Source organism: Falco peregrinus, chromosome 10 (genome assembly GCF_023634155.1).
Source record: "Falco peregrinus isolate bFalPer1 chromosome 10, bFalPer1.pri, whole genome shotgun sequence".
In the NCBI taxonomy this organism is placed as follows: domain Eukaryota; kingdom Metazoa; phylum Chordata; class Aves; order Falconiformes; family Falconidae; genus Falco; species Falco peregrinus.
In genome coordinates this window covers 9,388,937-9,406,147 of record NC_073730.1, presented here as the reverse complement: position 1 = coordinate 9,406,147, position 17,211 = coordinate 9,388,937, and the positions used below count along the sequence as shown (strand labels likewise).

General features: G+C 42.4%; 1 protein-coding gene across 1 annotated transcript in view; it reads left to right on the top strand.

The window, feature by feature from the left end:
• NOTCH2 (notch receptor 2) overlaps positions 1 to 17,211 on the top strand; it is an 88,205-nt gene that overhangs the window by 49,147 nt on the left and 21,847 nt on the right. The window contains 8 exon segments of the mRNA XM_055815067.1: positions 2,766 to 2,999; positions 3,490 to 3,600; positions 5,243 to 5,435; positions 6,985 to 7,130; positions 7,660 to 7,779; positions 7,888 to 8,040; positions 10,828 to 11,056; positions 13,405 to 13,606. Of these exon segments, the coding sequence (XP_055671042.1) occupies positions 2,766 to 2,999; positions 3,490 to 3,600; positions 5,243 to 5,435; positions 6,985 to 7,130; positions 7,660 to 7,779; positions 7,888 to 8,040; positions 10,828 to 11,056; positions 13,405 to 13,606 (1,388 nt within the window).

The following is a 17,211-nucleotide window of genomic DNA, read 5'->3' as shown; positions in this document are numbered from 1 at the left end:
GTGGTTTTTTTTGAATGCATTAAATTCATTTACTGCTTGGTTAATTACACATCCAAAAGCATCAGGTTTATTTATGGGATTTTCTTATCTTCAGACCTCTAGGAGTGCTGTAGATATATTTTTATCTTAATTTTTCCATCTGGTTAAATAAGAGGGTTCAGAGCTGTTACAGTCTAATTATCAGCAAGGAACAACTTTTGGTTGCTTTCAGTTAATGGTGCCTGATGCTTGTGATGCAGATTCAGTTGTCGAATGCATTGGCTTTAGCTCTTCCATTAGAGAAAAAGCTGAAAAATTCCTGGAGCCACCTTTGTCCTGGATAAGTGCTCTTAGATTGGCTAGGCTGATGTGCAATTTTCCTCATTTTGGATCATTCTAGTAATCAAATTGTTAAGGCACATTTGACTTCACTAATATATTCTGCACTGTACAGAATAGAGCAGAGATTAGCCTAAAAATTCTTCTCCAGTCTTTTCACACACCCCCTCTCCCCCTTCCCCAACGTGCCTGAAGAAACAATGAATTTGTTGAAAGTAGGGGAATGCAGTAGTTCTGATCAGGAAAGGAATAGTTATTGTTAGAATTCTCCTTTTGGTTACTGCATGTGACAGAATAAGCTGGCACTTGCAAAAAGAAGAAAAAGCTCAAAGCCTCTCCAAACTTGGAAACTTATCTTTGAAAGCCTTTTTTCAGGTTGGTGTGTAGTCTGGTTGCTTTCATTCGTTGAGAGTGCCGTGTTTGTCAGGCCTGGGAGGGTTTGGGCTGTGTAGCGGAGGACAGTGTGGAGAGCTGCACCTTGACGAGCATGTTCTGCCTTTGCGCACTGAGCTGCTGCAACCGCCTCAGTACAGAAAGCCTGGGTGTCCCAGATGGGGAGGGAAGACTGCTGCTTCCATGAAGGCACAGTGACTTACGGAGCGTTTTCAAGGAACAGACCGAAAGCAACCAAATGTTTGTTACTGAAGCGGCAAGTCTTGGTAAAATCCTTAGTTAGTACTTTGGCTGAAAATGAAAGAGGGACCCTGTCCTAGGGTTTTTTTCCATCCTGTCTGAGATATTCTTATGTTCTATATTCAGGTGGGTTTTTTTCTAGTCTAACTCTTGTCTGCAAAGAGGGAAATTATATCTCAGTAAGGTGTGTTCAGTTAAGAGATTGAGAAATACATCTGATCTTTAAGTGGTTCAGTTGAGCTACAATAGGAGGCAAGGTAATAATTTTTTGAACGAATGTATGCTAAGTATTATATTTAATATTGACAGCCTTCTGTAAGACTGAAATGTGGAATTCATCATTGGGGCAGGTCAGTTTACTGGAAAATGATGTTTGAGTATGTTCTTCCTCTATTAATCTCATATTATGAGTGTATGTGTTCCCTGAATGGTAATCGCCAGCTGCCGAAGTGATTGAAAACTGCAAAATGTTTGGCCAATTGCTGTACAGATAGCTCTATTTACTGCTTGCTTTTTGTCTTTTCTTTCCCTTCTGGCATTATTCCACTTCTCCTTCCCAGTGGTAGATCATGGCTTTTCTTTTCTTGAGTTGTCTTAGGTCTTCCCTCTTTTATTTGCCTCTGTTCTCTTTTTTTTTTGTTGTTTTTGTTTTGTTTTGCCACTGTTCGTCCTCTTATCGGTTTGTTTTTCCTCCTTCCCTAACATCTTTTTATATCCATCTCTCTAACTAGCTTCCCTTCCCTCTCCCCACCTGCTTCCACACCCATTCATCCATGCATACGTTCGCAGAACTTGGAAATTTTAGCCGTCACCTGGTATGTTTGACCACAGAAATAACCACAAACCTGTATGAAAAATGGGGAGCCTGTTATCCACTTAAAATACTCAGGTGAGAATCGCTCTTCAGCTGTTGAAATTCCCTGCAGCTTGGTTTGTATCATTCTCCAATTGGTGTCTGAAATTTGAAGTTCTACCTTCCTAATCTTCAGCTGCTGGAAGGCAGTGTGAGCTGTTGCTCCAAAACCTTGTCTCTGAAAACTGTTTATTTTAAATTGTCCCTGCTTCATTTAGCTCTGCTCCATCACGGAAAACAGGGCTCTTGCGGGAGTTGTTTGCTGCTCTTAGCTTCCTGAACCATTGTTTTAGCCCTTCTGGTGAATAGGTTCTGTCCTTCTCTGTTGCTCAGGATGTTTCCCAGCTGAAGCAGAATGAAACAGGCCAGATTGCCGCTTGTTTCATTGCTCCTAACCAAAGAGGTTGCATGCAGTCTTTCATAAATTTGCAGTTGGTGCTTGATCTGAGTTACTGAAAGGTTTCCCAGTGAAAGGGGCAAGAAAGTTTTTAATAAGTGGAGCTGCAGGGGCTTTGCCGTGAGCCGAGGGAGTTCCCTTGGGAAGGTTTCTGCAGCATCTTTGCAGTAATTCCTCAGTCTAAAAAAGTCAACCCTCCTGGTATTGTGTAGAGGAAATAATGACAGGGGAGTGCCTTCAGATAGTTTATACTGATGCACGTAAATATTTCTCATGGAGATTTACATGTTTCCTCTCATTGCTACTGTTCTGAGTAAACTGAAGGTAACCACTTCCAATGCCAGGATTCTCCATGCAAGATGTTGTTCTGTAATGCTGTGAACAGTGGAGGAGTGTTGTTTTCCAGGGCTGGAAAATGGGCAGCAGTTGAGATGCCCTGTTACCCTCTGTGCTGTCTGCCACTTTGCCGATTCTTAATATGATTCTTCCTATATTTGCATTATATTCACTGCAGCATCATACCAGTTGCCTTCTTAATTACTCCAATTCATCATTTTTCCTTAGGTTTTACTGGCCTTCTGTGTGAGGAGAATATCAACAACTGTGATCCGGATCCTTGCCACCATGGGGAATGTCAAGATGGAATTGATTCATACACATGTATATGCAATCCTGGCTACATGGGTGCCATATGCAGCGAGCAGATAGATGAATGCCACAGCAATCCCTGCCTCCATCAGGGGCGCTGCATTGATTTGGTGAATGGCTACCAGTGCAACTGTTTGCTGGGCACTTCAGGTACATAAACCACAAGTGGAAGGATTGGATTCTAGCAGAATTCAAGCATTTAATTATTTCTTACATGTGCTCTGATTTGCATACAGAGATAAGCTTATGGTATGAGTGTATCATTTTTATATTACTTTTCCTTGCTGAATTTTGATGTGTTTATGTGGATTACCTAACCCTCACTGCTACTGCATCTGGCCTTGGAACAATTTACCTCCTCTTTACTCCTAAATTCAAGCAAAAAATAGGTATGGTATTCAAAATGGTTTACTCTTTTGTTTAAACATGTAGTACAAGTTCAGGGTCATAGTCGGCACCCAGTAACTCAGGTGACATTCCTTGGTGTCGCAGTGCTTCTGCACCATCCCCTGTTTGAGGCGTCCCAGTGCACGTGTAACTTTGAAGCAGGTGGGATTCTTAATTTGGCTATTTCTGGGAAACAGTTTTCTTGTCGTCTTTGTAAGATTTGGACCCTTATTCCTCTATCTTTTTTTTCCAGGGGTGAACTGTGAAAATAACTTTGATGACTGTGCAAGTAACCCATGCATTCATGGGGACTGTATTGATGGCATTAATCGCTACAATTGTGCTTGCAAACCTGGATTTACAGGTAAAGTCAGCTACCAATTAGCTTTGAGTTGCTTTGAATATAGTTATCCAGGTAACTTAAGGAAGCTGTTCTTTGCATACTGACTGCAAGGGATTCGGTTAGTATCTCGGTAGATTCTTCTAATCTTTGAATCTCAGCATCTTACATTACAGCAAGTTTTACAGAGCAGAAAAATGGCCTAACCTGCGCTGTGAAATACCATTCTTGTTAGGTAATTATATCCAATTCATGGTTCTTGGGTTTATAACAAATAAACCCATGTGACTTTGGTTTATTATTTACAGCTTCTTTTCAGGGCCAGAGAGGTTGTGGACAATATGGCAAGGTGTTTGATTAGACAATACCTTGGGCTTTGACCATGAACAGTATTTCTTTCTGTGAAAGCAAAGCATTAACTCAGTGTTGTAATCAGCTGCTCTCCACTCTGAAGTCTCCAACTGAACCACCTGCTTTTTTCAGTACTTCTCTTTCACGGCGTGGTCTGTTCTGTTTCCCTTGAAATTACAAAAACTTACCTAATACAGTAAGGCTGAAAAAAGAAGCTTTTAGACACTTTTGAATCCGTGCTTAGAACATCAGGACTATTTCTGATGACTAAAGCACATCTCAACGCTGTTTATAAGGGACTTAATACGTTCTGAGCCATGTAAGGTAATGTGCTCATAAAATGATTGTTGTAAGGCGGTTGGTACTGTTTATAAGATTTTTCTCATCACGTTTGTTACTGTTTATTATTGAATGATTCTAATCAGAATTGATCTGAAATGCACTAGAAATAGCACTAAAAGGTTCCATGTGCTTTTCTCTTGGCATCTTTCTAGACTTTTGATGCTCCTTTCATCCTTTGGCTCTGGCATGGTCATACCTTCTAGCCTTCAGGACAGGAAGAAGATGACCTTGATCACTCTTGCCTTTCAGGCTTCTTTGTCGCTGGCCTACCATATTTGTTATCCCACTGGACAGATTCTCTACCGTTAACACTATTAAAATAATTCAGTAATATGATGAATTGTCATATTCCAGGATCTAAAGAGCTGGCTTTCATGGAATCTCATTACTTTGTCCTTCCCTTGTGTTAAAAATGCTTTCAGTGTACTGCAAAATTCACTTCATTTAGCTTTCCAACCTCACAAGATCTAACAGTTGCTACTTCAAGGATCTTGCAGTTGTAATTAGAGGCAGGCAAAACAGGAAATGGTGTTTTTTAAAGTCCCTTTTGCGCAATAAACCACAAGAGCTATATTTACTGCAGACAGTATGGCAGTGTTGGTTGTTCAAAGGATAGGTGCTTTCAAAGCAGAGAGCAGGACTATGACAAGTGGAGCTCAAGGGGTTTGTTCCAAGCATGACACAGCTGAGTGATTTTTGCCTCCCTAATCAGTATTAACCAGTGTTTTTTAGTGGAATTCTGTTGAGATTCTTGAATGGTTTGTAAATACTTGTTGAGTGGTTTCTAGGCACAGAAAAGTGCTGCATCTTTCAAAAATGCTTCTCTTGACTTCTGTTAAAGCACAGAGGCATGCAAGCTCTGTCCCACTGCATTGGCTTTTCTGAGTTGTGTCTCAGGGCATGTTCTCACAGACACACAAAGCAGATGCTCTTATAAGAAATACTACTTAATAAGTATTGGATTTTTTTCTAGGCCCACGTTGTAACGTGGACATTGATGAATGCACATCTAACCCCTGTCATAATGGTGGAACATGTCTAAATGAAGTCAACGGCTTTCGGTGTGTATGTCCTGAAGGTTACCATCATCCTCACTGTCAGTCACAGGCAGATGGTTGTCTTAGTAATCCCTGTGTACATGGCAACTGCACACATATCACTAGTGGGTAAGTACTTCTTGTCACGTTAAACTTGCCTGCTACCTTCTATACTTTTTTTTTCTTGCTTTGCCTGGAGTTCCAACTTGGCTTGAGGTTTCTGGTTTTTCTTTTAATTTCTCAGATTAGGATCCAGACCTATCTGCTGCCCATGACATAATCACAGTAAGGGGTAGATATTTAGTCACTAGCTGCAGTCTGCTGTTTCAACATAGGGTTTTCTGTCCTGCATTGTATTCTTTGCTAGCTTTGCATGGGTGTGTAGTGCAGGGTGGACTGCCATCGTCTAAAGGCAGGGTTTGGCAGCTCAAGTGAGTAGAGTGAATGCAATTGAAATAAAGAAGTGGTTCCAAATTGAACCTTTGGGGAGCAGCAGCTACTGTTCCATCAAACTCTAAAATGTTGAGCATGGAGACTGTCTTTGTTGGCTAGTGCTGTTCTTGCTACCCAAATACTATGTATTAAGGAACAGGCAGACAACTTTTGACACTAGGAGATAAAGCAATATTTGACTTAAACACTTTGTCCAGCTTTAGTCACATTGTTGGATGCCTGAGAGAAAACAGGAAAGCCCGTTCTGGCTCTTTTGATGGCAGTGGTTGCTTCTGAATCTTTCCATCCAGGAAGACCAAATGCTGATTTTGGGAGGCCTGAATCAGACCTCCTTTTGGTATTAAGTGCAGGGCCTGTGGAGTCAACAGGTTTGGGGAGGTAGGGCTTGTGTTTGTGGAACTTCTCAACTGTGCATCGAATAACAGTGCCTCCCAGATGTGTGCTGTGCCCTGGAACGTGCTGTCGGCACTTGGGCAAGGAAGTGATTTACCACTGTGGATAGCTCTGTGGGGCAGGATTCAGCACTTTCCCTGGAGCTGGCAGGAAGGCTGCCTTTCTTGCTAATTCAGCCTCTGCGTAAGCTTGGAAAACAAATGTTTTGGTTCATCTTGCCTGTCATGTCACCTGCAGTCATATTTGTGCCCGTGTACACGTTTTGCTCGGTGCCAGATAAAATAAGTCTTGCTTGCATGAGAGAGAGGGAGACCAGTGTGTGTGGTGTGGCCTGAGTCTGGGGTGATTCACCAAGTCCTTGGTTCTACGTCATATGGGTGGAGTGCTGCTCCACTTCAGATTTTGAAACACGATGGAGAAGATTGCTCCTGCTCCCAGCCAGCTGTTTTCATTTGTAACCACTGCTTTGTATTAAATCAGTCTAGTTATCTTTGGAACCTATTGTTCCTCTCCACTTCTTTTAATCTTTTTTTTTTTTTTTTTTCCCCTGTCTTTGTTTAAATGTGTTGAGGTGGTCTTATCAAAGCAGAAACATATTGCTGGTTGACTGAGCACTTTGTGAAAACTGTAAGGGAGGGAAGTGTGGTTTTAAGAGAGGGTTTATTTTCAGTGTTTTCAAAACTATACAGCTGGGGTAGGCAATCTAAATGTAACTTAGGGCTCTCTTAAAGAAAGGTCTACTGCCTTCCTCTTCAAAACTAATCTGCAGGAGAAATTGGTAGATGATTTATTTTGGAATGCTCTAAAGTTACTGCTGGTTTTGCCTTTAAAGGTACAAGTGTGTCTGCGACCCAGGCTGGATAGGAGATTACTGTTCAACAGAAGGGAATGAATGCAAATCGAACCCATGCCAGAACGGAGGAACTTGTGAGGATCTGTTGAATGGATATAGATGTTCCTGTAGGAAAGGATTCAAAGGTGAAAATTCAGGCAGAAGTTTCTATTCTCTTTTTTCCTTTCCACTTCATTGCACCCTTAGTGCCATTTTAATCATTTCATTAAACTTCCTGGAAATAGGAATCAAAAGGGGAAATGCCATGTTTGTATGAAGTTAAATTGCAGTCAGTTAATGTAGACATGATACAGCAGCAGAATATTTAATAAGACCATATCTAATCTTGTTTGGACTCATTAAGAAAACTCCTGATGACAGCTCATCTTAATTTTCTTTGTAAGAAAGTTAGACTGAGATTATATAAAGGCAGTGGGAATTGAAGGGGCATTAAATTTGGAATTACCATGGCTGCTGTCTGCTTGCGCCCACTGAGCCGATGAGGAGTGCTTCAGTCTCCTTTTCCTTCCATTGAGATTTTTCAAATACAGAAATACTGTCCACTGCTGTGTAGGATGATCATGCAAGTTACAATCTACAATGTCTTTATTCGTTCTTCCAAGAAGCACCAAGCTCTTAGCGGCATACTCTCCTTTTTCCCTTTCTGCTTTCTAGGAGTGAACTGCCAGGTAGTGGTTGCTCCTTGTTCCCCTGATCCTTGTGAGAACTCGGGAATCTGCCAAGAATCTCCTGACTCCGAAGGCTACACCTGCCAGTGTGCCCCTGGCTGGGAAGGTAACGGGGATGGGGAACACTGTACTTTCAACACTGAGCAAAATTGGCATTGAGCCTTTTGACCATTGCCTTATGAGGAGTCTAACGCTTGGACTCTCCATGTTTCAGGGGAGAGGTGTACAGTGGATATTGATGAATGTCTCTCCAAGCCCTGCAAAAATCATGCTCTGTGCCATAATATTCAAGGCAGTTACCTGTGTGAATGTCGGCCAGGCTTCACTGGAGGAGACTGTGACAGTAACATTGATGACTGCCTTTCAAGTGAGTATCAGCAGATTGTTCTCTGGGTTCCAGTTTTTCCTAGAAATAATTCTGCTGTGCTATTGGTGACTGCTGTTGACAGATGCTGAAGGTTCTTTTATAATCACTTATCAAAAAGAAAAAAAACCCCACCAAACCTCAGCTTTGAAAGACTTGCATGTTTGAGGCAGTCAAAACCCATTACATTCAGCTGCTAGAAACAGACCAGTGTCCTGATAGCAGGAGTTGTTCCCAGATTCTTAACTTGAAAAGGTCCTAGAGTTTACATACTTCAATAAGGAGCACTGTTAAATGAAGAATTATATTTGCCTGAAATTTTAATACACCAAGTTAAAGTAACACTGCAGGGCTTACCTGTATTTCAACTTGATTGAGGTGTGGTGGGAATCTGGAGTATAGCAGTCTTTCCTGAACTGTTTCTGTCTGACATCAATGTTCTGGAAAGAGTGGGTCCTGTTGCTGTTTGAGTTAATCCATATTTGAAAGCAAATTAAGCAGCAGTAAGGCCTCTGTTCCAGAATAGGTATCGGTTGCAGGATAGCCCGTACACCGATGAGTACTGAAACAGTTTAAATTACAAGAAAGCAATGTTAACCTCATGCCCCTGACACTGTTGTTTACAAGGCAAACCAAATATATAGTAGCTGCTTTTTCTTGCTGGGCACATTCTGTATCATCATCAGATAAAAATTTGAGTCTCATGTGTTTTAAAAGTTCATGTGTTACTATTTGAACAGTGCTTTAGCAAACCTTGAGGGAGATCATGGTGTTGTAATTTTTTAATTGGCTGGCTCTTAAAGAAAAACAAAACAAAAAGCTCCCCAAAATCCCCCAAACCAAACCTCTGGATTTTTTTAGAAAAGCATAAAAACAAACCAAAGTCTTAAATTACTTTAGGTAAGAATTTAGAGAATTGTGCTTGCATTTAAAAATATTTAAATTTATGACTGCTGTAGAGAAGGATCCAAACAAGTCTATTAGCAAAAGTTAAGCGTGGGAGACTCCGAAGCAGCACTGCCGAAAGAACTTCTAAGGCATTTGGCTCAGCCTGAGCTTTTGATTGCCTCTTTCTGAGCAAACAGGTACAGTACAAAAAATGTCACAGTGCATTGACCCAAAGCTTTGCTTACTGAAGCCAACAAAATTATTGCTTGTCTTGTTAGGTTTTACGTGGGTGTCTGAAGATAAAAATGTTTTTAAAGTGTTCGTTTTTCTCTCTTGAACAGCTGGGAAATCTCTCTCTCTTCCTAAGTGTTCTGAGAGCTGTGAGATTCATCCTATGTTGTCTGTTAGGCAGCACACCCATGAGGTTGAAGAAGAATTTCAAATTACTGCTACAGCTGATTTCATTTAGCATAACAAAAACCTTCCATGGCTTGAGCTAAATGTCTTTAATCTATGAAGCAAACAAACCCTCCAACAACAAGAACTTATTGAAAAGTTGATAACTCGAGTCTCCTTTTTCTGTCAGTAAATGTGTGGCACAGAAAATTAATGTGCAGCTTTTGGCTTCAGTCATGAATGGCTGAATGCCATAGAGACAACATTTTTTAGCTGCCAGGGGTCTCACTTTGAATGTGCTTTTTCTCTGCAGTAGTCAAATGACCTCTAAATGGATGCAGGTGTGTCTCTTATAACCCAGATTTTTATCATGTGAGCATATTTCTCAGTCATTAAATGAGCTTTAATTACCTTTCACATCTGTTTTCTTCATTTACCAGTGAACAAAATGATCTTGTACTGAACTGTGAATTTTTGGTGGAGTCTATTTGCATTTTCAAGTTTGTATTTTAGTAGTATCTTAAGTTAGTTACAGATTAAAAAAAACCTGCTCTGTAACCTTTTTTTCACCCCCCTTCCTGTCTCCCCTTTCCCTCCCCCCTCCCAGTTTCCCTCTCTGCCTTCATATATGTAGGCTTTTGGTCTAGGGAATGCAGAGTAGAAAAGATGTCTGGCTTCAGAGGCAGTATCTGACAGGGGAATGTGGGTCTTCAGTCCGAAAGTGGAAGGAGTAAAGCAGGAAGAAACTACTGAATGGCAGAGACCTTTCAGGCAGATTGGTACTTGTGGAAATAGAAGGAATACACTAACAGGGGATGCCTTAGACCAAAAAATGGTGATATGCAAGTAGCAAGACCATGGTAGGGATAAAGAAAATTTCAAGAAATGCAGAGGTGAGGAGAATCCAAGGTGGTGTATGAATTTATGAGCTTTTCTGCCAGCCTTTCCCCAGTCAGTCTTTGATACTGGGAAAAATGCCAAATGCCCAATAATGATAAGTGCTCATATATACACTATTATACCCATACATGTTTTATTTGACTGGACTACTTTCATGCTTAAAATTAAGCACCGAAGTTCTCTCGTGTGTTGAGCAGTGTCTGGAAAAGAGAGAATGGGCCAAGTTCTTTTATGAGTAAGATTTGGTAAGGAAGAAGAAACCTTGCTGTGCTGTTTGTATTGTGTTTTATCAGTAGGCATTTGTCAAAAAAGCGGAGTCTGAATTTTAAACCAAGAGGCTTTGGGTCTGGTTTTGTTGGTTTTGGTTGAACACATGCCGGCAGAGAAACCTTTAAGCCCTGAAGCTTGGTCTTGATCCACACCTTCTTGTGAATTCATTATTGATAGTGCTTTGCAATTACCTCTTCCATAAAGTGCCTCAGAAAAACTCATCAGTAGTCTGTCACACTCTGGGCTGTGTGATACTTTTTTCCTAAATAAAAGCTACTACTCTAGGCCTGGCCTTTGTTACCCATTTTAACACTTGGTGTAATACTTCTGTCTCAGATCCCTGCCAAAATGGAGCTTCATGTGTGGATGGGATTAACTCCTTCTCATGCATCTGCCTGCCTGGATTTCACGGAGATAAATGTCAAACAGATACCAATGAATGTCTGAGCGAGCCGTGCAGGAACGGAGGCACGTGCACCCACTACGTCAACAGTTACACGTGCAAGTGCCAGCCTGGGTTTGAGGGAACCAACTGTGAGAACAACATCGATGAATGCACTGAGAGGTGAGAGAGCTTCACTGTGCTGCCGTGCTAAGGTGTCACAGGATGTGTGCTCGTGGCTTGAAGTCAGTGCTACTCAGAAGCAGTTTCTAATGATGAGGATCTGTTTTCCTGACTTTTGTCACCGAGACATGCAAAGAAAACTTGCTTACCTTGTGCAGGATACCAGCTGGAAGGCAGCTGCCTCTCAAAGTTGGTCTTCAGTTTGCATGACTAGTTAGAAGCTTAGTTCCATTATAGGAGGAATATGACAGCGTTTAACAAATGTTAAGACAGTAACAGGTGCTAGCTTATTAAAAGAGAAATGATTTATATTTTTTTAAGACCATTATCATATAAGGGAGGGGAAATAGTTGATCAGTTATGAACAGTTACTGTGCTGAGAAATACAAAAGCCGCAAAAATGGAATCAATGGCCAGCTCTTAGGCAGGAAAAATAAATTAGCCCTGAGCTGAGTTATTGACAGCAAATAACATGAAGAAGCTTACCAGGAGGAACAATAAACGCACAAATTCTGTACTGGAAAGGTTTAATCATCAGAGATCTTTTAACACTCACAAATTGGATGTGGTTTAGCAGAGTTGAGATAAAACCTAGAGTCATTCTAAGGGGAAAGTGTGTAACTGAGTTAAAATGCTCAACAGCTGGTCCTTATATTAATGGGTTCACTTGGTAGTTTTAAAAGCTCTTTGAGTGTTAACCCTGTGTATCCATCATCTGCCTGCGTATTTATTTTAAGCTTTGCTAGGATTGATGTAAGCAACCTCAGATTCTCAGATTTCTAATAAAGCTTGAAGTGGTTAAAAAAAATATTAAAAAATAGTCTGTTCTAGTCTAGTTACTAGAAACAAATAAGGTGCCTAAATGCAAAGCGCTTGGTATTCTCATACGTTTTCTGCACACAAAGAAAAGATCATTCTTTTCTTTTATAAAACAGCATTTGTGGGGGAGGAAGTACTTTAACATCTTTCACTTAAGAACAGGATTGCGTCACTGATGAGGGTGTGTTTAATCTACACACCAGTTGTTTAATCAAGTGAAGTATGTTGGGTGTTTTAGCAGAACCTGGTTCTTCCTTGAGGTTCATCCTGGTTTTGTTTTCATTATCGGCCAGGACAGAAACCAGTCTTGCAGGTATGAATGAAGGATGTAGCAATTTTCAACACTCTGCCAAGCTAAACCAGTCACACCCTCTCAACCAAAATTTACTGAGCTATGCTTAAGAGTGCCATGATGGTTGGCTAATTTGAATTTGGTTCAAATAATTCTTCCGTGTCTTGTGTGAGAAGCCGCCTATGAGAGAGTGCCATCTTCTTTTGGAGATGGGTACCTGATTTCAGTGAAACATGCCAAGTGATTGGTAGTTCCTCTTATTTTCCTTGTTTTGCCATGAATGTAAAAGAGCAGGTTTTGCTCTGTGTAGAACAGAATTCATCCCACAAGGCAGAGGAGCATCTCTGACAAATAGGTTGATGTTGACATCTCTACTGTAATCACAGTCAGGATCTTTGACAGTGCGCAGAACAGATAACAAGTATGAATACATTTTGCGTGCTTTATCAAGCTGATTGAGTCTGATCTAGGGTTATTTTCAGAGGAGCAGGAGTTTCCTGGCAGACATTTTTTCAGAAGGAAAAAGGAGTCAGTTTTGCAGGAGGCATCACTTCTGACTTTCCCAGTCACTTCTCCACTGCCACCTAATCTGGCAGAATTTCTTATGATCAGAAGATTGGGGGAGAGGGGTAATTCCTTTGATCTGAATTCTGTCAGGGCATGTTTGAGTAGTTTTACAAATCAAGGAGTTAAGATTCTCATGAGAAGAGGAGGAAGGGATTTAGCAATACCAATACTTTCACATAATTTCAATGAAGAACATGCTTGTGTTTTGCATGTTACACAGACTTTTTCCTTGAGAAAATATACCTGTGACTCCTTTGAAGCTTTAAAGAAAAGGCAAATTGTTTTGTTTCTCGTAATTAGTAATACAATTGTAATCTGTAATAAAATTTGTATAAAATTTATCAGTTTGAGCAAGCCACACGCCTACCTGGTACAGTACTGTTTGTGGTCACATTGAGGCTGGGAAAATTTCATTAACTAAGTTACCTTCATCACTAATAACTCATTGGAACCCTGCTTTACTTTCTTCTCCTGCCAAGGTAAAAGACAGTGAGCTGGAGTCCCCTGGAATTGCTGTTACCTGGTGTGTGCTTCATTAGCAGCAGCTTACCAGTGGTCAGAAGATCCTGTAACCTGGTTTTCTCTCTCGTGTCAGTGAAGTTTGCGTGCTGTTTGGATATGAGTTAACTGCATTTTGTTTCAGTTTACCTTTGTTCTCACTCTCTTGCAGCTCCTGTTTCAATGGAGGTACTTGTGTAGATGGGATCAATTCCTTCACTTGCCAGTGTCCGGTGGGGTTTACAGGACCCTTCTGCCTCGTGGAAATTAATGAGTGCGATTCACATCCTTGCTTGAACAAAGGCTCCTGCGTGGACAGCCTGGGCACATACCGATGTATATGTCCTTTGGGTTATACTGGGAAGAACTGTCAGGTGGGTGACGTTTCCTTGCCCATTTTGCACAGGGGACTGTTGTTTGAACCATCCGACAGCACAAGTGACTGGGTTGGATGTGAGGTACCAAATGTGGCAGAGCTCTTGTTCCTTCCGTTCTGTTACAAGGTGGTTGGCCTGTTAGCCCTGAGAAAAATAAGTCCGGGGCCTCTGTCTGACAGAGCAGGTGCCCCGGCTCAAAACTCTGGAAATCAAAAGTGTCACTTTGTGAGGAGGAGGAAAAACACTTGGTTATTTATGAGGACAGGTGTCACTGGAACTTTCTAGATTAGTTTTCTTCTTAAACGAAAACCAGCTGTTAGCTTTGGAAATGGCTGCATTTCATTTGAAGCATAAAATTGTCCTGACTGAAGGCTGAGTCCTGTATTAAAAAAGAAAAACCAGACAAACCCAAAGAAAGAGCAGAGTATCAGTCTGATTAGCAGGCCCTTGATTTAACTGGCTTATTTTTTTTACGGGGAGGTGTTGTTATTCTGAGTTGATTGTAGATTTTTTTTCCATAAGAAGCCAGAAAATGTTTTAGCGCAGTGACTGACGTGATTGTCCTGTTCACAACCTCAATAAAACCCTCTAGTTTGCAGTTCAGGTCAATTAGTTTTTCACAGTTGAGCATAGGAGCAAACCCATACTGTAAATGACCAACTAGTACCTATTAAAAACTTCAAACTTAGCATATCGCAGTGGAAACAGAATACTGATTTAATTTTTTCCGATTGGAGGGTTTTTTTTCTTCTTTCTTCTACGCTTACCAAAACAGCAAGGGGGATTTGGGACTGTTTCTAGCTTGGAACAGTAAACGTTGTATTGGCTTCCTCTATAAGCAGTCTGCATGCTGCCATAAAAAAAACCCCCACAAAACCAAACCAAAACAAAAAAACCCTCAAACCTGTGAATTTATTAAACTACTGGAAGACACTACAGTTTGGTAAAGAATTTTGCAACTGTCTTTTCATGCCAGTGTGTCTTTGTAAGGCAGTGGGTGTTAGAAGCAGCATTTTAGTGGCAGTGGGGGAGGTGCTTTTCAGAAGCATGTTGTGAGATATTCAATTGCCAGGTCTGCTTCTAGGTATTGCTAATGGAGGAAGTGAGTGTAAAGGAATGAAGTGATACAAAAAAGCAACCCCTCTGCTACCCTAATTATACATTCTGGGCACACCACTTAAAACCTCATCGGGAGAATTAGCATTGAGAGTGATCGTAAAGTACTGTGAAGTTCGCTAGTTCCTCTTCTGTTATGTTTGCTTTGTTTTTTACTTGAGAAAAGGATTAATGTTCCTGTCCCCAAATTAAATGTGGATTCTCAGAAAGTCTGCTTTAGGTTTGGAGAAGCCTGATCATAATGTATTACTCATTTTACGCAAGGAATCATAACTTTCTAAATTTATAAGTACTATTCAAAGCTGTTATTGGAGAGATTTCTAGATTACAGCTACACTGTAGCTCTTGTCCTTGGTGGTAAACTGGCTTGACCTAATTAGCAAAGCTAAATAAGCAGCACAAAATCAGACAATGATTCATAAGTTATAGAATTTGCATGTAAAACAGTCAGCTGCTCATTACAAATGCAGAAGCAAGAGGCTTGGTGTTTTTCTTCACGCTCAACTACATGTGATAAAACTTAATTCCAAGTTTCTTTTTGGTTGCCTGTGAAAGCACAGATTTTTCTACTTTAATCTTATATGAGGAGACAGTTTGCATCTGAAAAGCAGAACTTTCTGCAATTGAAATCGCATTTTACAGCCAAAGTTCAGTACTCACTCTCTTTAAAAACCTCATCCTTCCCTCAAGTCAGCTTGAAATCAATCAAATAGCTGTATTACTTTGAAGACTTAAGTGTTCAAAGACGAAATGATGGTTAGTCGCTGGTTTATATTAGGTCAGACAGTTATTTTGGGTCCTCACTCCACTTTCATGTGATGATTTACTGAGTTTTAGTCTCTTTGTTTGGAAACTTTTTTTATATAAGGACTCAAGAAAAGCAGTATACTTTGGCCGCTCTTCAGTTCATAAAAAGAGTTGTGGGTTTTCAGTTGAAACTCAGAAGACAGGAAAACTCAGAGAGACCATACTAGAGCAAATGGGGCCAAAAAGCAGGTATGGTGAGCTAATGACAAAAAGGAAAAGCAAAGATCAAAATGGGGAATACATCTGTGTCCATGGTTTTGGCTGGGATAGAGTTAATTTTCTTCTTAGTAGCTGGTACAGTGCTATGTTTTGGATTCAGTATGAAAATAACGTTGATAACAGACTGATGTTTTAGTTGTTGGTGAGTAGTGCTTACTTTAAATCAAGGACTTTTCAGTTTCCCATGCTCTGCCAGCAAGCAGGTGCACAAGGAGCTGGGAGGGAGCAGAGCCAGCCAGCTGACCCAAGCTAGCCAAAGGGGCTATTCCATACCATAGAACGTCATGCTCAGTGTAGAAACTGGGGGGAGTTGGCTGGGGGCTGCCAGTCGCTGCTTGGGGCTGGGCATCAGGCAGTGGGTGGTGAGCAGTTGTACTGTGCATCATTTGGAGGGGTTTTTTTCCCCTTTGGTTTTATCCCTCCCTCTCCCTCCCTCTCCCTCCCTCTCCCTCCCTCTCCCTCCCTCTCCCTCCCTCTCCCTCCCTCTCCCTCCCTCTCCCTCCCTCTCCCTCCCTCTCCCTCCCTCTCCCTCCCTCTCCCTCCCTCTCCCTCCCTCTCCCTCCCTCTCCCTCCCTCTCCCTCCCTCTCCCTCCCTCTCCCTCCCTCTCCCTCCCTCTCCCTCCCTCTCCCTCCCTCTCCCTCCCTCTCCCTCCCTCTCCCTCCCTCTCCCTCCCTCTCCCTCCCTCTCCCTCCCTCTCCCTCCCTCTCCCTCCCTCTCCTCCCTCTCCCTCCCCTCTCCCTCCCTCTCCCTCCCTCTCCCTCCCTCTCCCTCCCTCTCCCCTCCCCTCTCCCTCCCTCTCCCTCCCTCTCCCTCCCTCTCCCTCCCTCTCCCTCCCTCTCCCTCCCTCTCCCTCCCTCTCCCTCCCTCTCCCTCCCTCTCCCTCCCTCTCCCTCCCTCTCCCTCCCTCTCCCTCCCCTCTCCCTCCCTCTCCCTCCCTCTCCCTCCCTCTCCCTCCCTCTCCCTCCCTCTCCCCTCCCTCTCCCTCCCTCTCCCTCCCTCTCCCCTCCCCTCTCCCTCCCTCTCCCCTCCCTCTCCCTCCCTCTCCCTCCCTCTCCCTCCCTCTCCCTCCCTCTCCCTCCCTCTCCCTCCCTCTCCCTCCCTCTCCCTCCCCCTCTCCCTCCCTCTCCCTCCCCTCTCCCCTCCCTCTCCCTCCCTCTCCCTCCTCTCCCTCCCTCTCCCTCCCTCTCCCTCCCTCTCCCTCCCCTCTCCCCTCCCCTCTCCCTCCCTCTCCCTCCCTCTCCCTCCCTCTCCCTCCCTCTCCCTCCCTCTCCCTCCCTCTCCCTCCCTCTCCCTCCCTCTCCCTCCCTCTGTTTTTCATTGCATTTGTTGTTATATTTTACTTTATTTCAATTATTAAATTGTTCTTATCTCAACCCATGAATTTTAGCTTTTTTCTCATTCTCCTCCCCATGCCCGCTACTGGGAGGGGAGGTAGGGGGGAGTGAGCAAGTAGCTGTGT